This window comes from Anomalospiza imberbis, chromosome 3, assembly GCF_031753505.1.
Source record: "Anomalospiza imberbis isolate Cuckoo-Finch-1a 21T00152 chromosome 3, ASM3175350v1, whole genome shotgun sequence".
Classification (NCBI taxonomy): Eukaryota; Metazoa; Chordata; class Aves; order Passeriformes; family Viduidae; genus Anomalospiza; species Anomalospiza imberbis.
Window position 1 is genome coordinate 61,984,348 of NC_089683.1, and position 24,964 is coordinate 62,009,311.

The following is a 24,964-nucleotide window of genomic DNA, read 5'->3' on the forward strand; positions in this document are numbered from 1 at the left end:
ATCACAGAAGATTGCTCATTTATACTAACAGTGATGTATCTGTATACTACAGTAATACATCTGGGGATCAGTTTGAATCGTGGATTAGCAACAACAGGCACCACATTGCCCCTCCTTTGTTGATACCTGAAGGTGACTCATCTCCTGATTTTTATCAAAATTCCATGTTTAGTATTACATGTACGTGAACTGTGTATGAGAGAGTGTCTCGGAGACTGCTTAAGCTTCTCATTTCATCCAAGCCTTACAAGGCCATCCATCCCCCTGCACTCTCTCACTGGGTTCTTTGCAGAGACTACAAACAGAACTCAGCAAAGAGCATCTACAGAGACTGAGGGGGTAAGTGCTTAGGTCACTAACCACTCCTTTTATGCTTGCAGAAGAAAAATGGTTAATATTGAAACAGTCTCACTGTCAAGGCAGCCACTTAAAAGACAATATGCTGGAAGCTCATCCTTAACATAATCATCAACTTGCCTTCTGTGTGAGAAAATCTATGCTTATTTTTTCTCCTAGTTCTTGCAAAGAAGAAATTATTTCAAAGTAATTAAAACCAAAAGTTATTGTCAGTCACTTTGAAAGTTAAGAGATTGGCAGATGCGCTGCTGACTAGGCTGAACCCTCAGCTGTGCAGATCAGTTTTGTTCCTGTGCAGAGGGTGTATTTCCACTGTAAATCTGCTGTCAGTGGAACTGGTAAGAAATTGTTCTTGCTGATAAAAAAGGGGGAAACTGGGAGCAAAGATTAGGTCTCCAAACCATTGAGCTACAGCCCTAACTTTGTTTTTTTAAACCAAGTATTGCCTCTTTGAACACATCTCTCCATGAATACACCACACCATCTGGAATTTACCAGATGTGTTTGAAAGACTGCCAGAATTCAAAGGAAGGTTTCAGGAACTTTTTTTCATTTTATTTCCATGAGGAGGGAGTTTAATTTGGCCTCTGAAGGCTCTCTGAATTTAACTCTACTCTGTGTGCCTATGTACATGCTAGAGATTCAAGAAGAAAATATTTTCAGTAAAGATTTCCTGAACAATTTTCTAGAGGCAATTTTTAAAATTTTCTATTTATATATATTAATTAATATATATCTATAATTCAAAGAACTAAACAATTGTCTAAGGCACTTGGAACTGTGCCCAGCAGTTTCCTACAGTACTGTACAACTAGGCAGCACACTTTCAGTTTTCTTGTTTAATACAAACACCATAAAACAAGCATAACACATGTCCTGTATATACCCCCCAATACATTCTTTATGTTTTTTAGGTGATGATACTGGACTATATTTGTGTGTGTGTGTATATATATATTTTATATATATATATATATACACATTACATTTACATTACAGATAAAACCTCAAGAAGCAGCTATCATTAATTTCTAACAGTTGCTTGCATTCACAGATATCACACACCTGTGTAAAAAGCAGTATCAGATCTGCCACTTCTTTAGAGTTGCCATAATCAGACACACTGTGCCAAGTAGATGCATTCATTTTATAATTGTTACATAAAATCTGCCCTGTGTAAGCTGAAAAGTTGTCAGTATTGATTCTCCACAGCCTTCCATCTTTTGAAAGTAATGAAACATGTGGAAAGTACATTTTAAAGGGACAGCAATTCTAAGCTGATAACGTTTCAGGTACAGTTTTTGTAGTTACCAGTAACTATTTAGCATGACAGGCAATGGGGAACCAAGGCTTGAATTTTATTTGCCTTACTTGACTTGAAAATGAGAACATTTAATGAAATCAAAGGAAGCTACTTAAAGAATAATTTTTCACAATTTTTCATCAAATTAATAGAAAAAATAAAGTCTAAGAACTGGCCCAGTGTGTATGAATAGGTGACACTCTGGATGCAAAATTTTAATTCCAGTGACTTCATGTTACAATTCCATTTCAGGTGATTGTGGCTGCCTTAGAGTCTATTCAGCAAGTAAGAATCTTCTGGCTGTACTGGACCCTTGGAAGACTGTACTGGAGCTCAGCAACCCGCACTGGTGTGGATGTGTGATCGAGCCCTCCTTACTGGAGTCATCGCTCCGCAGTGTCTGTGCGGACTTGCTTGGAAGAGGCAGGAGTGCAATGATTCCTACTGCTGAACCTGTCCTGGTGTACTGCAGCTCTGCCAGAGAAATACAGGTTTGTGATCTCCCAGTGTTTAAGGCGCAGCTGGGTCCAAAGCACGGCACAAACGTTGCCATGATTTACTGTTTGAGCTACTGTGCCGCAGAATGCCGGGAAGGGACACAAAACTTACCAGCTTTATCAGCTCCTGTGCACACAACAGTGTCTGGGCTCTGCAATCTTCTTGTGCCTTTCCCAGATTTGCGGTTCGGTTGTAAATGGAATTCTGGGGTTTTTTTAAGGAAACCCCCTCTTCCCCCCAGAACTTAAGAGCTATTTAAACAGTTGCAGGCAATTAAGCATGTGCCATTGCCACACCCTTCCTCCGCTGCTGATACAGTCAAATGCCCGTTCAAACAAGCCATTGATATTTTTGTTTCAAATCACACCACCTAAAATAATAATGCAAAACACAGTATTTCTTTAATTCCAAAATTTATACAAGTTTACAAATTGATGTACCACCACACAAAGTAGTGAAAGGAAGAGAAGATATGTTTAGCAAGGTTTTAACATTTTACTGTATCATAACAATGTTCAAATATTGTTAAATTTGACATAGTATTGCAAGATTTTTTTTAATATAAAGAATTTATGCTTGCACAAGAAGATACAGATAATACCATTGTTTTCTTTGTTTCTATCCAATGCAATATGTAGCTTCTAGAAAATATTGGTGAAATGCTGTATCTGGTTCATAAAAGCTTTATTTCCATTACAATCTTGAAACTAAATGGGAACACAAAGTGGAACAAGACCTTATTAATTATTAAAGTTCATAAATAGAAACCTGTTTGAACATTACAGCAAATACATGTTAATTTCACTCAATTTCTCCCTTTCTCTCTATAGATACAGTTTCATAAGTTTTGGTGGGGCTTTTTTTTTCAGATTTCTGTTAAAAAGAAGTTTCAAGCTATTCTGGGCCCTTTTTTTTTTAATTTGACCATCAAAATATTTTTGTATCAACCTTATAAAATCTGTCAGAATATAATTTTTTCTTTTCATCATAATCTATGTCCCATCAGTGAATATTGCACTGATCTTGGTATAATAAGAATACAGATAGCAACAATAATGGAACTAAATGTGGAAGATCCTAAAGGCAGGAGGCAAGTTTACGGATACTTTTTTTTTTCACCCTGAGTATATTTTCAGTTTAGTTTACAACAATGGCACAGGTCTTAACTTCTGAAGATCATTAAAACCAGAGGAAGTGAAAGTGTTAAACACACGCTTCATGTGCACCTGACAGTCTCATGCAAATGTAGGCTTTTAGCTTAGTTTGCTTTATCATTAAAGCATTAGCAGACATTAAGACATGGGCCAATATTCTGGTCTCTGCTTAGGATGTCAGCAGTGCTCACACAGGCCTGGGCCGCCAGGTACCCAGGTGACAGTGGGGCCCTCCCTACCCTGACTCCAAGCCCTGCCAACTGCAGACAGGGAGTTTTGGGTGATTCCCAGGCTGCCAGGCTATGTTTTCAGTCTGTTGCTGGCTGGATCTTCTTGTGCTCTATGATGATACAAAATCAGGGCTCAGATTGAGTTTATAGTCAAGTTAAGCAGCTGTTAATTTGAAACAAATTCTCTCATGTAGCTGTAGTATTATTAGTTGCAGGTCTGAGTTTGAAGCATCTCTGCAGGAAACCAAGCACTCATATCACCTGGAAGGAGGGGTCTAATTTCTGTAATATCAGGGATACTTCACTCCTTCGTTTCACAGCTTTCATTTGGCTTTCAAGTTAAAAAATGGGTGCTCATGTGATGTGGTTTTTCCATGTCAGCACTGAGGTTGTGGTGCTTCTCTAAGAGGTGCTCAGCTTGGCCCAAGCAGATGGTGGGGCTGTCCTGCCCCACACCACATCAGAGGTCAGTGAAGTCCACCACAGCAAGGGACATGCACAACTGTAGGTAAATGATAAACCCAACAAATAAATGCAGTCTTGTAGAACTACAAATGGCCATGAATACTTAGAGTTATTTTGAAGAGATGCTGCTTCTGGTCCTAACATGTTTCAAATCACCAGTTGAAATGGTATTAGCTTAAATTATCATTATAATTTAATTTAATTTTTTTTTGTACTTGTTGAGTCAACATATATAGCACAATTCAAAAAAATCCAGATAGACTGTATCTGAGTTATAAAGACTAATATGTATTACCTGAAAGAAGAGAGAGATGAGACACTCTAGAACCATTTCAGATTTTTATGTGAAGAAATTAGGATTTGATTAAGTATCCATTCTTTTCCACCCACAGCAACATGCTGTGATCTGTGATTATACTGATAAATATTATATGTGAAATCATTTAATAAACCACTACTTCAACCTGCTCATTTTCTCTTTCTCTGGATGTAGACATACCTGACTTGGTGGAACATAGGTATCATGTGTGTAAGGTTTGTCATATATTGTGGATGACATTTAAATGATTCGTCCAACTTGATAAAAATTATCATCCTGATCCCTGTTAGCCAATTGGACTGAACTATACTTTGCATGAAAAGTGCCATTTTTTCTTTGCATGTTGAACATATTTTTCTTTTTAACTCTAGAATTTTTAACTCATTAATTTCTCAGGACTTACCCTGATTTTTCTCTTCTAGAAGGTAGGCAGCACCATAACAGGTATATGGTGTAATATTTCCAATGGGTTGTTGATGCAACTGGAAAACATTTGAAATTATTAATACAGAGGACTAGGAGAGGCAGCAGAAATTGACTTCAGGCTTCTTAAAGCAAACTTGCTTCACTGCACATGGTAACATACCAAATTCTCATTATTTTTTATTGCATGGACAACAATTTACAGCTGTATTTTTTTTTTCCTGCCAGGAGATATTTAGAATACAAAAATAGTATATTCAATTATATGTCTCTATGTGGATACAATACACTATGGATAGTTTGGAGTTCTAATTCTGCTACATCTTATAATAATCTTATGTAGTATACTACAGAAGTTCCCATAAAAATAAGTCCTTTTGTCCAGTTACATAAGTGTGCTTAAATAGTTTGCTGAACTGTGGGCCACACAGTGCCTCTGATTATTATCAATATAGTAAGAAATTAAAAATTAACTCAGCATCTCTACCAAGGCTAGAGTCCTGAAACTAGAAATGGCTTGGAGGGAATACTTTAAAGAAACCACTCCAACCCCAGAAGGAAGATAGGGAAAGCCTAAGTGATACTTCATCTACACATCCTTATTTCTTATGACATAACTTCAGCTTGAAGAAGTCTGAGCCAGAAGTTGTATCCTCATCTTTGTGTTATTACACTTAAAACAATAAGGTTGGCACATGACTTTCCATTCGTGGTCCAGGCCTAGTATAGAGAAATGTCTTTTGCAAAGTCAATTTTTTCACTTCATCCTAAGAGTTTAACAAACTTTAGTTTGCTTATGTAACCTGTGTGTGCTTTGGCATGGTGGTGGAGCTGCTGTCTTATATAAAATATTTATAGTCTGACCTTACCTTTGTCCGAGTTATTCTGCCTATGCAAGAGCTGTCTTTCTGCCTTCAGTATCTTGGCTGCTTTCAAATGTTTCAATCTGATTAATGCAACACTGAGATCTATTTAATTGCTCCACTCATTTCCTTTGAAGTGAAATACTGTGTTTTATATTTCAAAGCCAACATAGTAGACCTTTATATGATTTTGGACATACATTCCTAAATTTTGCAACATCAGCAAAAAGAAATTTAAGTGGAATTTTTCTAGTGTAACTTTAAAGTTTACTCTTCAAATTCTAAAAATAAAAATTAGCATTCTACCAGAATTGCTGACAAACCTAATGCCGTCCTAATCCCTGTATGATTTAGTGCCAAAGAATACATTTTCACTGCTTCCTTGATGTCAAAGTGGTGTTTCTATATTTATAAAATGATGGACTTTCCAGAAGCTTATTTTCTGCAAATGGAATCCTAATGGCTCTTATTGATTCCATTAAAAAAGGAAGGTGCTGCTTCCTTTCCTTTGCTACAAGCATGTAGATGGCTTTTTTTTATTCGGTTATTGATATTTTGTTGCTTGTACATAATTAGATTTTCACCAAAGTGTAATGGATCCTAACAGTCATTTAAATCTTACCTTTTTTAAAAAAGGTTTCCTAATGTCTTTAAAAATAACAGAGTGACAGCGCTCTTTTGTTACTAGAAGTGCTCTTCATTAAAATAATCCACCTAATTTATGCAAACCTGGTCTTGTTGTAAATAGCTCTATGGAGGGATATCTAATTTTAGCCACCAAATTGCCTTCCTGCCTTTAGGCTGACATCTCTAACAAGCACCTTTAATTTATAAACTAAACACATTCCACAAGAATCTATCACAGGTTCTGATGTAAAAATCACATCTACACAGACTTTTTATTGCCAGAAAAAGAAATACTTACACTTCATAATTAAAAACTGAACAGGACACATAAAAGACAAAAATAAATTGTAATATGTACACACATTAGAAAGGATAAATAGCAAATATATTGTAATACTGCATTAAATGTATGCATATCTGAATTCCAGACCCACCCCCCAATGTTGTGTACACTAATTCAAAGGATAAATAAGTGCTAATATAGGACAGAGAATTTCTTAGTGTAAACAATGCCACAGGCTTCTTAATAGGCCTTTGGGCCAACTTAGAAAAAACATGTATTGCCTTTCACACTCCATACCACTTGATTTTAATAGCACTCTATTCACATGTACAATTTCAAGATAGTATAAAAAATTAGGAATCTAAGAAGCATTCTTCACACTCAACAAAAACAGGCTGGAGATAATCCAAGGATTTTTCTTTCACTTTTAAAGGACTACCAGCTGAAGACATACTGATTTGTCTGGGAGTTCTTCCTTAAAACAGTGCAAGAGTCCTTAAATGTAAAAAGTTACATTAGGAATCACTGCTCAGGCCTATTAATAAAGACTTCTGTGCCTAATTTCAATTCTGACTTTGGATTCACACTAGCATGATGTCAAAGTTGTCACCACTGCCTGCCATGGATGACAAAGATAATGATCCCTCTGGTTTGAATGGCAAGTGACAGACATCAAGGAGTGTTTCTAAACACAAAGCATTTCATTGCATTCATAGTGTCACATTATTTGTCCTTCAAATCCTGTTTATGTATCTTTGAAGATCCAGAGTATGTCAACATTAAAAAACAAAAAAATATATTACTTGTTCTGTATGAATGTTCCATGTGTTTTCCTGAAGCATGCGCACTGGGATTTAAAAAAAGACAGTTGAGTTATACTATGACTAATTTCTGGCAACTGTATTTACTGGCACCAAAGAAAATGATAGTTCTTCCTGAAGTACTGATGACACGAGGACTTATGGCTTGCTATCTTTTTAAGACAGGCTGCAGCCACTAAAACAACCTATATGCACAGTTGCTTACACTCCATTTCTTTTTAAAAATAATTATTCCTACTGGCCAAGTGCATTGTTGAGCAGTCCCATCCATTCCACTTGTCTCTGTGGACTGACAAACAAAACCTCTTTTCCCCCAGCTCTCAGTTCTTTTGTCACTCCCCCGCACCCTCTTTGTTGCCCTCAGTCCCAACCCCATGAAGCCCGATGAGATCCTGGCAGCAGGCTCTCCAGCGATTGTCTTCAGCACTTCCTGACTCACGGAGCTCACAAAGAAGTCCACTGGCTTGTCCGTGTGGGCTGGCCACAGAACCATGGTTTGTCTGGACATGGACAAACGCTTCCTGTGGGTTCTCCTCCTCGACTAATCATTTGTCCATTGACAAAAACAAGGGCCACTTTCTTCATTAGCCTCAGGGTAAGCTGTAGCACACACTCATATTCAATCAAGTTCCAGTGCAATTTCAGGTCTTCAGGACGCAATGATTTCCCCAAAGAAAATTGTTACTTGAAATATGGGATGTGGTCAAACAGTTATGGACGATGAAACCTGAAAAGATAAATTAAAATCTTAGAATTATGTTATTTCAACAATAACAATGACAATGACACTGACAATGACATTGATCCTCATCCTGCTCTCATAGTTGCTTCCTTTTGAGGGCCAATTATTCCTGATTTTCCTGATCTGTGTTGGTTTAGAGTCAGACCTGTTATTTCCTGCTGTCCATCTCTCTCTACTTAGAAAACCAAACAGACATTTGGTGTGGTTCAAGCACTGGGGTGTCGCTGTCTGTACCATTAACCTGCCAGTGTGGTCCCTGGCAGAGTTTTGCTTGGGTCAGCCAGTGCTTTCAGATACTGCCTGGGCATGGCTGGGGTTAGCAAAAGACAGTAGGCAGGCTGGGTATGGGGGGACATCACCCTGTTTTGAGGTGAGAGGAACAGCTTAACTGCATGGATTCAAGCTGTGCCAAGCTTGCTGGCCTCAGGGCCAGAGAAGAGTCTCCAGTCTGTTTGCCAATACAGATTTAGCTACAATTGCATCCATTATTTGGAGATGCTGTCAGTAAGTATTATCGGAAAAGCTTTGCTAAATCATAAAAATTAAAATTCTGGGGTTTTAATCCTTGTGTAAAATGAGACTAACAATTTTTTTGTGTTTTCTTTTAAGTAAGCAGCAGATTTTATAGCATTTCAGATGCTTTCTTCTTATTAACAGCAGTGAACTGAGGTACATAAAGACCCAAATATACCTCACTTTTTTAGGCTTTTAGGTAGGGCATGTACATCACTCCAGATTGCCTGTATGATGGCTAGAGAAGTGGGTTGCTTCAAAAGGTGTCACCAACTCTTTCTATAATAAGTTAGGAACCTACAGCAATTGAAATTCTAAATCATGTTAAATGTAATGAATCCAAGCAAAAGGGTAAGGAGGGCACCAGTATCAGGTTCTCAGTGTATAGACATATATCTCTGTTTAAATGGCTTTAAAAATGTATCTGTCCATGAAGTAGTAAAAGATGCATCAACTTGATGCATTTACACAATAGATTTACCTAAGTTTTTGTTTGATATATTTTCTCTTAATAGTTCCACACATTATCCCTGTAAGTTGATTCAATACAATACAGGGATGCATTTCTCAAATGAAGAAGGTGTGCACAAAGCCTGACATTCACAAATACGCAGCTCATGTGCTAAAAGAGGGTACAGAGGATTACTAAAAAGACACAGGGGTTTTGTATTTTGTGGAAAAACAATATACTGGACTATATACAGCATTTTTCATTAGAAACACTTACTAACACCTGCTAATATGCTCCTCGCAAACTTGTATTGATTTCTCTGTTTTTAGAAACTAATTTTCTTGGATTTTGTTATGAAACAACAGAAAGAATCAGTCTAAATTACTAGGACTAGAAAACCAGTCAATTGACAATCATTACAGTAAATGATGAACAATGAAACCCATTATTCTTTCTTTTCCAAGTTTGATATAAATTTTTAACATTTCAAATATATTGTAAGTACTGATTATAATATTAAATCATCTATACTTAATCTGCAATAATATAGGAAACCATATACTATAAACTATTTTTGTTTAGTAAGCAGCTTCCTTGTTTTCTCAGTCTATCACAGAATAGCCTTTGCTAATCAGGTGTCAATGCAAGTGCCTTTTGGTTTGCATTATCTCAGTAATCTTGAAAATAATTAAAGTATGAGAAATTAATTCTCTGGCTAGAGACTTCTGTCTGTGGTTTTCTTAAATCACTTTTGTTGTATCAATCCAATATTATGTAGCAGAAAGAACGTAATTTTAAATGAGATGTCCCAGAGAAAATGGGATCTCTTTTTATTTTCAAAATTGCAATTGACTTAAAACATCTGCATGTTATTCTGCTCTTAATTAGGTTTTTTAGTGTTACTCTTCTGACTTCTGTGTAGTAACTCCACAACACGACCAGTGAAACGAAAGAGCATGGATAAGGAATAGAAAGAAACTGATTTCCCTCACGTTGAAATTCTTTCAGCACTCTACAGAATCACTGCCTGTATTTATCACAATTTGGCTGTGCCTATTTTTTACTCCATTTTCAAAGGCCTTCCTTGAAAAAAAAATTCACTTTTTTACTGGTTTGTCACTCCACAAGATTCCTGGTTCAGCTTTCAAGAATCCAGTTGTAATCAGCCTCAACTGTTCTCAAAGCTCATGAAAAAATATCCAATTCTTTTTGTATGAATCATGCCTGTTTGTACTTAGGCTTCAATACTGCAATGCAACTCAAGAAACACAACAATGTAGGCAGGTGGTTGGTTTCTATACCTGCTATTTTTAATCTCTCCCTTGGGATGCTCTTTTTTTAGAAGTAGTATTTTTATATATTCTGAAAAAGATATATTACATCATACCTAAAGAGAAAACGACATCAGAAGCCAAATGAAAAGATACATCTCCATGTTTGAAAAATACATTTTCTAGTGGTCAGAATGCAACATTCCATTAAAACCCTGCATCCTGGTTCATCTTCTGGCTTAGGCTTGGTCTGTGAAAATGGTTTGAATTTTTAAAAATTGATTTGTTTATGTTGTATCTACAAAGAAGTGACTTTAAGTTATTATTTTTTAGAAACTCCATGTTTTGGTGAGAAAGAAATCACTGAAATTGTGAAATCAAACAGTGAAGTAGTATATACATGAAACACCCATCATAAATTTTCTTTGTGACACATTCTTTAATTAGGTGATTCACACTCACTAGCTCAGATCCTGACTTTGGTTCAAACAGTAGCAGGAAACAGAAGGGACCCAGTCTTAGACAATTGTTTTTGTTTGACTTAATTTTCTGCAGAAGCAAAGACATTAATACTATGTACAAAATGTTGGCCAACCCTAACATCAAGTTTTGATTGCTGGTGGCAATTTTCAGCCTTAGTAGCTTCCAAGAAAAATGAACACATATGCCATGGAGATTTCAGAAAGTGTGTCCCTCCCCCTAGGAATAATTCTGCCAAACTTGAAAGCTTGCTAAAATCTGTGGACACTTCATAGCTCCTTAAAAATAACAATGCTTCAGACAACATCTTGGTGTTATCCAAAGCAGAGAACAAAACAAATCCACATTAACACATTAGAAGTGGAAACAAGGAAATCTATCTTGTTCCCCAGAAACTGCTGCCAGGAGCCTAAGTGACCCTTAGAAAGCTCGTCAAAATACTGGTGAGCTTTTCTGAAGTTCAAAACATCATCTAATTTTCACTTAGGAAATGCATCTACACAAATGTATACTTTTATGAGCAAGGGAGTGCTGCCAGAGAAGGAAAACTCTTTTATTTTGTGAGCTTGAAGACTACTAACTTAATCTCTAAGAGCTGACAGGTTCTTGCACAGGATTATTTTTTAGATTCCCCAAACAATTTTTTTCTACATAGTGACCAGTCCATTGCAGTCACCTGTACTACTGTATCAGCTAGAGATGGCATCAGCAGTACTGGGAATTCCAACAGAATCAGTGGTGGGATTCAAGGGGACTCATGATAGGAATCCAAACAAATCATGACACAACTGCAGAGAACTTGCAGAAAAGCAGAGGGTTGCTGTCATACTCATTTCTCACACAGAAAGAGGGATTCACCCACCTGGTGAACTGTCGACTTTCCTCGTGTACTTCCATTTCTGTGCTTTTAAATTCATTCAGTTCTTTCCGTATTGCTGCCTAATAAACAGTAATTATATATGCAACCGTAAGAAAGATGAATTTTCAGGAAAATAAAGAGTCTGAAATAAACGTGGCCCTACTATTGCAGGTGCTTTACAATTCCCATTTCCATTTTCCCTTACTGTGATCCACAGCATTCGCACATTTCTGATCATCAGCATGAATGACTTTTCAATTATAGCTGTTCAAAGTACTCATCCACTACAAAGAAACTAATAGCATCAAGCACCAAAAGCAAACCAAGAAACACCATATCAACTGCAATGGGTGAACCAAGCCCACACTGAAACAGAGCACTTCTACTGACAAAAACGGGCAAGGGGTCGGATTACCCTGACAATCACTTGCAGAGTAGGCAGACAGGAGGTGATTCTATCTCCAGGCACAGCCCTGAGGAGCTGGCGAGTCACTCTGCTAGCACAGGCACTGTGCACAGCAGGGTTCTTGTATCTCCCCTCTGGAGACACGACTTCAGAAATGCAAGATGAACAGCATTTTTTTTTTCTTAAGTGGAATTAGTCACTACGTTTGATTAGTTTTATGTAAAATGACGTGAATTATTTGGACATTTCAGGCTTGTGTTTTCAGTTGGCAGATACTAAAGAACAGCAGAAATTCAGTGCAGTTTGTAAATGCCTTGTTGCTTAGGTTAAGAGACTGATAGGCAATTTACTTCATCGAGTAATAAATACAGTTTCTGAAATATTCTAATGTATACTACAAGGGGTTTTGTTTCTATGCCACACACCTTCCTACCTTCACTGTTAAAGGAAATGACAGTTTATTCTTACTCATTATTTTCTTTCACCACTTTAAATAAAGACAGTACCATTTCATTACTCCCTAAAGAAATGTCATCTAGTGTGCATACCTCTCAATGCAGAACAGACAAGCAGTGTGATAAAATTGTAGCATCACCAGGATGCAGTCTTAAAAATGAGAAACTTCCATTTAAGCAGGGGTGGTTGTGTTTAGCCACAACAGCATGCTTACATGAGGCTGCTGTAGAACCAGTAAAGAGACAGTGATTTTTGAGCACCAAATCAGCAGCAAAGACAGCAGAGCTCTAGCTCTGTAATATAGTTGCAGCACAATTTTCTGCTCCTACTGGAATAAGAATAATGATTTCTCTGGGGGAAAAAAAAAAGGACAAGGGAGTTTCCACAAAAAAAAGTACGTAGGAAACTCCATTGTTTTGTTCTAGTGCAGTTTACCCTGGTTAGACCTCTGTCAAAGTGGAGGTGCTGGGTCCTCTAACCTCCCACAGACTATGGGAGGACTAGACAGTGCTCAGCATCTCCCATAACCAACATCTACAAATGCTTCTGACTACATTTTTAACTATTTCACTTTGACCTGATACAATTGTCAGATGAGCTGACAATTTTAAAATATTAATATTACAATAAATAAGCTGAAATAATATCAGTGCTTCACTACCCTTAGCTAAAATAGAATGGGTTCTTGAACACAGCACTTTTCAAGACAAGCACATCTCACAGGAGTTCCATAAAGTCCATAGGTCTTGGTCCAGACCCAGTGCTTTAAGAGCCAGCACTTTGGGCTACCTGAATCTTACAGCTCTCCTTTCATTAAGTAGTATAGGAGGGAAATGGAAGAATACTTTATGGTAATCTTTGACTAATTTTTTTTTTTTTTAATGAGAATCACAGGATCATTTGTCTCATCCTTTTTACTCAGGCAGCAGGGCTGTATTAACTGTAGGATGTTAGGGGCAAATTTTCCAAGAAGCTGTGCTGCGTGCACGTGGTCAGTTCTCACACTGGTGGTTATGGCCAAGAATCTTGAGGAGGATGGAGCAGCTTCTACCTTTTTTTCACTCAAGTGAGTGGCAAAAGCAACTCCTGGTAGCAGTGACACAGACTTTTGCCTGCAAACCCCTGCCTGAATTCCCACAGATCATGGCCACCTTTGGTAAACTTTTATCTGTCTTAGCAAGGATTTAAAAATTAGAAAAAAAATATTAGGAATTCTGGCCCACACTGTCATAATGGAGATGGAAAATAAGCTCATAGTAAGCACCTGAGTGAATTTTCTTAGCTGCAGGCAGCAGGTGCACAGTTGCACCATGACAATCTTGCTGTCACCAGCAGATGTCATTTGTGATGCTGACATCAAGAGAATGTAAACCAGAGGAAAGCTCCCCAAAAGTGACAGATGAAAGCATTTTCTTATAATCTACATTTGTGCCTTGCCTTGTCTGCAGGAGTTAACCTGGCCCAAGGCTTGTCAGCACGACGGTCGTAATCCGGAGATTCCGTGACCTCCACGTACTCGTTAAATCGAAGGATTCTTCTCGCTTGAAGTTCAGCCACTGTAGGCCTCAGACTGAGCTGTAAGTGGGAGGCAGAAAATAGCATGCTTAATAAGATGAAATAAAATAAAAGAGGAGGGTATGATGTAATCTCTAGAGAACTTTAATGGTATTTCTAAACAGGGTCACTTTCAGGTATCTAAAAAAAGGCACTGTCCTGGGAGTGCTGCGCAGGAATGGGGAGGCAGCCTAACCTGATTTCTTCAATTACAAAAATAGTCTTTGTCGGGCAGGTCACAGAGAATCATGACAGTTATCCCTGGAATGTTAATTGTGACTTTGCAACTGGCACTACCCCACTAGGCCACCTGCATTAATTGTTATACTGCGTTAAAACTACAATACCAAAAATACGTGACATTTGGAAGTATCTGCCTAACAAAAAAAAAACGTTTTTGACCATCTAGGGGTCATTATAATGCCAAATTGTTTCAGTCACCTCAAACAATATTCGCTTTAATTAACTAAGGATGATCATATTAAGGAAACTGTATTTTTGCAGAGACAGGCAGACCAGGGATACTTATGAAAACTCCTCCCATCCTCTCCCAGAACAGATCTGTAACTGCTCCATTTCCAGGGACAATGAGCATGATCCCACCTGCAGAAGCTAAGAGCACTGATGTGGTTAGAAAAGCACTGAAAGGATTTTGTAGGGGTCACATTGTTTTGCTGCCCTCTCCACTGCTCTAGGGAAGAGCAGATCTACAGGTGTGGCTGCTCTTGATCATATGTGACAGGGGTGGTCATGCTCTACAGAGGAAAACTGTCACTTATGCTCCCTGCTTAGAAACACCAATATGGCCAGACTTGGTATGCTTCTCCAGGTGGGGGGAACTGGACAGGATGGGGCTTCCCCCAACAAGGACTTGGCTTGTGCTGCTTTTTAAGCAGATTTCTAATCTGGGAAAATAACTGATGGACATTTGCAGCAATGTCTATACACTGATTTTTAGATTCTTATGGAACATAATTCTATGTACAAAAATACACAATACAAAAAAAGCACATCATCACCTTTCTACTGAGTCTACGTTTTATTTCTCTTTTGGCTTCCTGTTCCTCTTCTTCATTCTTCTCTGTTTTCAGAAGAGATAAAAAGGAGTGAATATTTAAGTATTATAACTGCACATACTGTATTTCTCTTGGTTGAAAGCTTCAGAACTCCAAGTCCTGGCTCATGTTTCCTCTTATTTCTGGATGATGCCGCATGTGTTGTCTGCTTTTTGGCTTTTGTATGCTCTCATTCTTTTCCCTATCCGCATTTCCCCTGATTCTGTAGACATCTCAAGTCAACTGTGGGTCATGAGCACAGCAAAGAGAAGGTGCCTGTCATTTCCTTTCTGTGTACCAGCAAGCAAGTACCCTGAAATGGTTGCCTGATGTTTCAATTACTTACTCAATTACTTCAATCACTTCCAACATCAACTTTAGAATACAAGTCTAATTTATAAATGCCAAGTGAAAATTTTGCTCTGAGTATTTGAATTACCCAAGTTTCTTCTACTGCTACAGGACATGAAACAATGACATTTGTTTCACTGTCATTTGACAGCAAATTGGTTTTATTATATAGTTTTTTTTTTTCTGGTTTTATAATGGGGGCATATGATCCAACACTCAAGCCCTCTTGGTTAAGGGCCACTGGCTGGACCAAATGAACCAGTACAGCAGAAAATTATGTCCATTTTTAGAATGTATTTGGGCATATGAATGAAACAATTTCCTTTTAACAAATTTCTGTTCTAACCAAACTTGATTTCTTGACTGCCACTGAAAAGTACACTTAGAAAGACATGTTCATGTGGGCTCAGCATGTTTTTAAATTGCTGTATGGTTTGAAAGACAGTATTTGCCCTTTCAGTCCAACTCTGATGGTTATATGCAAAGTTTTGTAGCTGAAATAGCCCACCTAGAGAAATACATAAAATTCTGATCCTGTTTTATTAATGGTTGGGGATTACAGACTCTGCATTACAGTTCAAGGCTAACTATAAATTTAAAGAAATTCATTTGTTCTGGATACAGCCAATTTGTATAGATGAAAAGGGAGTTTTAAATCCTGGTATAGTTGTATATGCCCTATTTCCTATGGCCAGCCTGCTGTCTTAGTAGGGGTGAACTAGCCTAAGAAGAATTTCTGTGTAATGACTTTTACACTGGAGAAAACGTTACGACAGGACACCTCATGGTACTTGCAGATATCTTTTACTTACTCAAATGCTTTCATATAAGAAGAATATCAGGGAAAGGAGGAGAGGACAAATTATAAAAATGAAAAAGTAAGAGAGGGAAAAAGTAGGAAAAAGGCAATGCTTGCCCAAGATCTCCTCTGTGAGAAGACTCCAACACCAACATCAGGTTTCCAAGAGCAAGGTGCAATCACACAGGCTTGCTGCCAGGATTAGGTTGGATTTCAGGTTGATAGTGATGTTACTGAGATACTGAAATATGGATGTAATTTATGGTTTATTAATTGTTTTTCTCTTAAATTAAAAAGAAATCGATAGCCTGTTTCCATAGAGGAACTGTAAATGAATTCAAACTGAAGAGTAACTATAACTGGAGAGTTTAATCTACATTAACTATAACTATAGAGAGATTAATCTACATTTAATTTTTTTTAAATTAATGTATCTATCAATAAATAAGTTGGGTATATTTAAGGACTTATAACTTTAAAGTATAACTTATCTCATAATATCCTCACCTAAAAAAGTCAAATGGTCTCTAGCTCTTTTAGGACAGATAAATCACCTGTACACTTTTGTCTAAACATTCTGGTTTTGCAATTAATAGACACAGTAGCTGAGGTAATTAAACACAAACTATTACTTTGGGGTTCCATTCACTTGAGAATCATGTGACATAAAAAATTTTGTCCCCTCATGAATGGAATTGCTTAAGTCCTACCTCGGACAATCTCCCGTAGCAGACAGAGCAGGAAAAAAGGCAGCTGAATGTACACATCACTGTACTGTCCTTTTCTTACTTTAGTTTGTAAAATATGCTGTGCATAATTCATATCTTGGCATTTCTTTGCTATCTAAACCACAGTGTCTCCTAAGAAGCAGCAATGAGATGCTTCATGTAAGAAACAGGGGCTCATGCTGCTTAATGCATACCTTAAGGAAGAACTACCAACAGCATGGCCACCTGAAATACTGTTTCTCTGTACTTTGGAGGAAGATAAAATACCTTAAAAAACTCGTTCTAGACATTTAGGAAGGTTGAAGGTTAGCTGCCTATCCCAAGCTGTGATGCCACATCCCTGTGGAGAGCAGATGACCGCACAGCGGGATGGCTAGACAAGGGAAAACCCCTGAAAAAGGGCAAACATCTTAGTGACTGGGCAGAGGCTCAGGTGCCCCTTGGAGCAGGCCATCTTCTGGAGGATAATTCCAATAGGAGGCACCATGAGCTTCCTTAAATCCTGGGAAAAGGAGCGGGAGATCAAACCCATGAGGAACTGACACTCTTCTGCATGAAAGGTCAGGGACAGGATTTTATACATTCAAGTTGGTTTATTTCTAGGAATAAAACTCAAGAACTGAAGGAAATGGACTGAAATATTTTGGCAGCTAGTAATATATTGAATCTGCTGTTTGGCACATGGGCCCCTGTCTCTGGCACTGACTTGTAGATAAAGGACCAATTTCCCACCTCCAGCCTGCTGGGCAGAGTCTTGCTTTAAGCCTGGTGCTACAGAAATGCTGCCTGGATACAAATTCCTACAAACAGTAAAAACTACACTGTGTTTTTGGTCTTTTAAGGTAAAAGTTTTGAAAGTTGCTATAGGGAGTTAAGAAGATGTTTGGTGCTAAAAATAATGGGTCTGGTGCTCCTGGTTCCTGTAGGTGTTGTGGAAAATTCCAGCCAGAGGGCCAAGATTTGGCTGCAGGTATGAAATGACTCATTGGCCAAACAGGAACACATTAATACACAGGAGCACACTTATCACAGCTTTCCACCTTAAAAGCAGATCTAATCTGTGTGATGTGGAGAGAGAAAATATAAACACAGCATTCTCAGCTGCAAGTCCTCTCCTCAGATGTCCTGCTGCTGCCCTACTGGCGAAGAACCAGCCCAGCAAGCGCCCTTTGCTTGCAGAAGTCTCTGATTAGATCCCAGCAAAACTATGGCTTCCCTCCTTCCCTGCCTGCAATTCCTAGGAGGTCAAACTGGGATTTGACTCCTAATTGAAACAATTTTGTTTAGCATCAGTTATTGTGGCCGTCAAGTTAAATAATCCACCAGTCAAAGCCAAACAAGCAGCTTCCCTGTCATCTATACATTATTGCTCTTGCAACTTTTACCACATTAAATCTGGTCACCTTCTGTTCTGTGGGACATTTGTTTTGTAGCAGAAGGGGAGAAGAAAAGAGACAAATTGTCCTGCCTGAGGACTGTGCCATTCTTGAGCAAAAAGTACTCATGGAGCATAAAACTGAACTTTCCATTGTGTCCCTATGGGATTAGCTATGTTTAGACTTCTCTGTGGGCTTGCTAAGGAAAGAGAAAGAGAAGACAAACAAAGCACTTGCTTCTTGCAGCGCTCTCAAATTCACAAAGCTGTTTCTCTCTCCTGGTTTTACAAGCAAAGATAACCATTAATATTCCTTAATAAGCATCGAGAGCTAAACTCCATTTTCTACAAAGCCATTACTGGCAGGCATGCAGGTGCACTGTATAAGAAATTCACTGTCCCTTACAAATACAGGGAAAAAAATACAGTTATCTTAATCTGAAATTATTGGAAGACTAAAAAGTTTCTTTGCCATAATGCAATACTATAAATACTGTTGGTTCAAAGCCAGTGTACAAGAAGCCTGACTTATAAAAAACACCGGGCTTTATGTATTCCTTCAAGTGGACTCTTGAGTTGTCGTAACTTTGTTTTAGTGTGGGAAGTCTCAGAAGTCTGGATAGTTTTATCCGAACAGTTTTTATACAAATCCGCCTGCAATGTCTTGCGATCGTACTTGGAAACAGGATTTTCAGTAACTGGTTTATCTGTAAATATAATCAAAACAAAGCTTCTTGCAAAACAGAGTTGCACACTAAGTGGAAATACAAAAAAAGAAAAAAAGTAGGGATTTTTTTCCTGAACCTCTTAGAAGATTTGGGCTGAAGTTTATCCTGAAGTAAACATTTGGACCTTTACCACTTAATGTAACCTCAAAGTCTGATAAATATTACTCAAAACAATACATCCCCTTAGCTGCAGTTTACATACCCACAATAATATAACTCCTTCTCTCCATCTGCTGCTTAAAAAATATAAGGAAGGAAACTTAATGAAAGAAATCCCAACTTACTCACAAAAGCTCACTACACCAACAAAGGCATTTAAGACGTGTAAACATTTTCAAATGATCCACAGGAAGGAATGGCAATAATTTTGATGCAAAATATAACTGCCTTACGGCTTAGAGAGAACTTTCACCCTGAAAGGACTCCGAGTCAGACTTTCATCACAAACCCTGTCTTGCTTTTGGTTTGCTTTTGTTTTAATAGATCACTTTCACCTTGAAATATTTTATATCTCAGTGATGAGCAAAAAGCAGTTCCTCCGTGTGCTCGCAAGGGTCTCTGTGATTTTCAATTCTGCTTTCCAGCCTTTATTTTTTGCTTTCCCTGGCCTCTTTAAGACACCCCCCTAGCAGCAGCAGGGGAGGATGGTAGGAGGCACTGAGTGCAAAGCCTGGTGCACTGCCAAAAGCTTAAAGTAAACAAGCTGAAACAGGAGAGGAAATCTATTAACTGCTTTCCAGTCTTGAGCTACTTATTGCAAAAGCAGTGAATGGAACAAACACTGGCAAAAGGGGATATTAAATACATCACAGGTTTGCTGCTGGGCTGGTTACCTCGAGATAAGTGAGAAAGGGCAATAAGGGAGCCCAGCTGGTGCTTCCAGCTCAGTGGCTGTATCCTGGCCCACCAAAGATGTTTTGGATTTACCTTTCTCACACAGTCCAGCATGAACAGTTTGTCATATATAAAGTAAGTTCTTATTTCCAATTTTATTTTTATTTATCTGTGAAATTTATGTGTTTGGAAATTACAGTTTTAGAAAGTCTATTCACATTATGTGCCGGACAGGAGTCCCCTGATCCCTCTCCTGTGCAAGGATGAACTGTAGCTTCCCTTTTCAGTAAGACATGGCACTATTTGGCATTTGAAAGGTCAAACAACAGCAGTAAGATTTTATTAGCATTTTATTATCAGGATGGTTTGCCTGAAAGTCAATAATTGCCCTCTCCCTGATTTGCTAGCCTGAGCAAGTGACAGAGTCATCTTTGGAGCCATGGATGACGTCAGGTAAACGTCCTATTTTCTTTTCTCCCCTTCCCAATAACATGCTACACATCAGGGCTGACACCAGGGTTGCACAGATGAGCTCCAACTTAACAACTGAGCAATTGCTGGAAATAACAGCATCATACCAACTCTTTGATCAGGTGTGAGAAGTTCTCATGCCTTAAGAGGTTTTTTTTTGTTTGCTATTTGGGTGATTTTTGATTTATTGCTATAAAGTGTCTTTTCTTCATTTATTTCTTCTACTTCACCATCAAGTACTAGCCACCTCTGCAAGATGAACACAGGACTAGGTGGAGCTGGGCATGGCAACTGTTGCACTTTGTATTGAGGTAACATCTTTATTATGGAAAGATTAATAAAGAAAGACAAAACAATACTTGTTCTGAAGAGTTTGCCAGCCAAAGAACAGTAGCAACATGAGTAAATGGCAGAATAGGTATAAAGGATAACATCTAATGTACTTCCTCCACCCCTGACTATTTGAATTACAGACTTTTTTTTTTCAGCAGGGATATGAGGAAGGATTTAATCAATGGGAAGACATTCAGTGAGAATCTCATGCAGGTTTCAGTACAGAAGACATTTATGTCAGAAGTGAATATGAAGGCCAGTGTGCTGAAGTAGTTGGCATATACCTATTGACTTTCTGCTGAACACTTCGCCTTTCCTCTTTCAACTCCTCCTTCCAACCACTGCCCTTCCATCCCACCTGCACCTCCAACTGATATTCTTTTCTCCTCCTCCTCCTCATAAAAATCAGGTGGAAGGTTAACCAGCCTAGACCTATTTCTAAAGGGTATCCAAGTCATTCCTGGTCTTTGGGACCAGCTTCAAGAAGTGAGATTGTGACAAGTAAAATTTGGCATATTCAATAAATGGAATTTTCAAAGCTACAGTTACAGGTTAGTGTATAAATCAAGTGATGACACATTATTTTCTAGAACATAATTTCTCTCTAGTTATGGTTCTAATACTGGAGCAACAATGATGGGCTTCCATATGAATCCAACACATGCTCCCCTTCTAAGCAAATACTATATGAAACTTGAAACACTTACGCTTCAGGATATTTCTTTGCTCCAGCTCTTCAGTTGTGGGCCTCTGGCTAAGTCTCCTGTGAGAACAAAGTAAGTGACTGATTTAAAACCAGATCTAAATGACACATTAGGATTTGTAATACAACTTAAAAAATGCAATTTCTGGAAGTCATTTCCAGGCAGTTACAATAACTGCCAGAGTGGCCTTTTAAAAGATGTAGTGTTGCCATTTGAACACATGAATAACTGATACTTGAAAAATATTACAGAATTTGTACCAGCAAATTTAAAGTCCTCACAGGTAAAATTCTATTAATAATTCCATATACCTTCTTTGTTCCCAAGCAGCATCTCATCATTATAATCAGTTGTGCAATTGTTAGATTATTCTCAGGTATTTTTAATGAATTCTGATATTTTTGATATTTTGAAGTCTTACTAAAATTTTTTAAAAAACCAAAACCAACAAAACACATAAGCTATTCATTCCTCATTAATTTATATGTGCAATACAATTGAGAGCTTTATCTGAAACCTAATTTTATTTAGTTACCTAAATATAAAATCTGCCATTACAAAAACCTCAAACTGAGATATTAAGTGACACTTTAGCCTTGTGACACTCATCCAATTGAAATCACTCTTGGACTTACAGATTTTTCCCAGAGGACTGGCAGGTTTACCATAGGTGACCTGTATCAGCTGACTCAACCCCAGCTGAGCTGTGGGAACAGATTTTCCACCAGACCTCGATGCTGCCAGTGCTTTTATGAAACTGGCATCAAACTTGGATGTGATTTTGGGTATGAGCGCAGTCCTGATGTACACAAATATTGTCTCCTGCCACCAAAGCAGAGCTGTGTGCATTGCTTTTCAGCTCTCCAGCAGAACCCACAAAGCAGCTTCTGCAGCTCCAGCCCCCAAGGGAGGACTGACAAGCAGGATGTGATCACCAGAGCTGGGATTTGTTCATGAAAGTGATGATAACAACCATGCCTCTTTATTAGCAGAAGAAAAATGACCCTTGGGCTCTGCACAGTAGATGTATCACTCTTACAGTTCAGTAATGAAATAGCTGCCTTGGCCACACACCCAGTTCACAGAGCAACTCAGCTCTTCTGGGTGTTGATGCAGGGCTGTTTACTCTGTACTGGAGCAGTAGTGACAGGACGACCCTGTATCTGGGAATCTCCAAAAAACACGGGACATCCTCCAAATCTAGACAACATTCCTGAGCCAAACAGAAACAGGGACAGGTCTAGCAAAATACAGGCATGCTGTAGTCTATTCTCGGAGACCACAAAAGCCAAAATAAACATGTAGATTTTTTTTTAAAAACCTGTAAAAGTGAATTTTTAAATAAAATGTTCAAAAGTCCAGAAAAAGAAAGTAACACACATCCCATAGCACTTTAACAGCTTGAGAAACATGTGCCTCAGAGGTGAGTACAGTAAAACTCTAAACACTGACCAGCTCAACTTCTTTTGCCGGTATCAGCATATGATAATGAAGGACTTGGAGAGCCAGGGGAAAAGGAGAAGGGTCAGAAGGGGCAACATGCACAGGCATGCTCTGTGGGTCAGAAACTAGTGCTCTGTCTGAGATGGGTATAGAAGTGGAAGTTCTGCTAACAAAGTTGAGAAAGAACCAGAACCATGGCATTGATTATTGTGGACTCATTCTTACCCTCTTCCTCTTCTTTCCTTTTTTAACCAAAGTACCCAAAACCCCAAAAGCTCTCAGATTTTGCTTCTTGCAGTACAAAAAAAAAATCTATTATTGAGAGTTTAAAGTTTTGTGATAAATAAAAACCCCATTTTCCAGACAGTTGTATCACAAAGATCCTTCAGCACACATTGGGCTGCATTTAAAACATGAACCCAGTGTTCTCACTTCTCGTCCTCCACCTCCACCCAGTGAAACCACATTGACCCTGTGACTGGTACCTCACAAGCTTTGTTCCAATCTGATGTCTGATTTCCTGCCTCTCCTCTTCGGATGTACGCTGCAAGATGTTTTTGTCTTCTAACTCTTTCTTAGATGGTCTGTTGCCAAGTTTGATAGCAAGAGTATCCCTACGACGAATTTTACTTGCCAAAGAGCCTGAGGAAAGGAGGAGCAGGGTAGATTTAGTTCATTCATTCTCAGGTTACAGACGCAAACTCTGAGTAAGAACTTTAATACCTCCCCAAAGCAACCTTGTTCCCACATGCAGGAGAGGAATTTTAATTAACATCAAAAGAAAAATTTTAGCTCAGTTCATGAAAATAAAAAGCCAAAAGGCTTGGAGGGAAAAGCTACCAGCCAAATTGATATAAACATCACTTGTCATCTGTGAAGTGATAGGATAAAAATGACAAATCTAAACTAAAATATCTTTGAAGTCTAATACATTACAGGTTGGCTTATTTATCTACTTAGTATATTTAGCAACCTGCTGCTCTTTTTCTTCAGCCTTAAATGGCTTAGTCTCATTCTATCATCATTTCCCTCATTCTTTCAACTTTTTTTTCAATCAATTACCACTTAGTTCTTTTATAGTGCTTTCCTTCTCTAAGTTATTTGTAAACTAAACTGAAAAATACAGCTTAGAAAAGTGCTCTGAGTGCCTGTAAAGTAACCTAGGCAGGAACCCCCAGACACTGAAGCAATCTGTTCTCCATAAAACTGACACTGTAGGGACAAGAGCTTTGCAGCTCGGCCAGCATTAGCTTCAGCCAGCTATGGAAGGAAGGGCATTTTTCACAGCCTTTATAGTATTTCCCTTGTGTCTTGACATTCTGACCAAGGTGGGGCTACATACACCTTAGGTTGGCAGATTTTCACTGCGTAAGGCCATTTGGTAAGACCACAGGCTCCCAGCTCACTTTTCATAAAACACTGTACTGCTGTGTGAACACAAGAATTTTTGGTTTCTACCACTTTGGGTTGTATTCAAACCCAACAAAAAACTGCAGAAGACTTCACCCTCTTGAGCTACCGAGCAATTCACCTTCTCCTGTACCAGTGGCCAAAAAAAAAAAAAAAAGAAAGAAAAAAAAAAACCAAAAACAAAAAACATGTTCATTTTGCCTCATGCCTCTTTGGTACACTGGACCTTGGCATTCAAACCTTTGTTGAGCACAGCGAAGCACCTCCAAAAAAGCAGTGAGCAAGGCTCTCAAACAATGGTTTGACAGTGATTTTATACTGACATAAGGCCACTCTGGAGGAGGTAGAGGGAGGGCTGCCCTCCTTTGTGCTTCTGACAGCCTGCTGCTGCCACCTTCTTTGCCCAAGCAAAGCAGAAGCCTTTGGGTGAGCTGGATCAGAGAACCACCAATTCTATTGAAAATCAGATCAACAGCTGCTCCTACAAAAATAAACATGAACTTTAGCCTAAGGAAAAAAACAGCTGGGACCAGGGATTAGGCAGAATGGGAGCAGGACAACCCCTTCAGCACAGCAGGGCTTCTGCCCAGTCAAGGTGATGATAGGGTCATGACCCCAGATGAAATTTCAAAGCTGTAAAACTTAGATGTAATCGACT

At 38.4% G+C, this 24,964-nt stretch overlaps 1 protein-coding gene across 8 annotated transcripts in view; it reads right to left on the bottom strand.

Moving 5' to 3' along the window:
* Positions 1-6,478: 6,478 nt before the first annotated feature.
* PHACTR2 (phosphatase and actin regulator 2) overlaps positions 6,479-24,964 on the bottom strand; it is a 131,775-nt gene continuing 113,289 nt past the window's right edge. For 5 of the 8 annotated variants that reach the window (XM_068184733.1, XM_068184737.1, XM_068184736.1 and 2 more), the window contains 6 exons: positions 23,382-23,538; positions 21,457-21,512; positions 15,095-15,156; positions 13,959-14,096; positions 11,663-11,739; positions 6,479-8,070 (listed from right to left, as the gene is read on the bottom strand). In XM_068184733.1, coding sequence (XP_068040834.1) covers positions 8,055-8,070; positions 11,663-11,739; positions 13,959-14,096; positions 15,095-15,156; positions 21,457-21,512; positions 23,382-23,538 — 506 coding nt within the window. In that variant the 3' untranslated portion in view covers positions 6,479-8,054. Of the gene's footprint in view, positions 8,071-11,662; positions 11,740-13,954; positions 14,097-15,094; positions 15,157-15,189; positions 15,374-21,456; positions 21,513-23,381; positions 23,539-24,964 lie in introns of those variants that run through there. The other 3 variants (XR_010997308.1, XM_068184739.1, XM_068184738.1) reach the window with 3 other exon arrangements.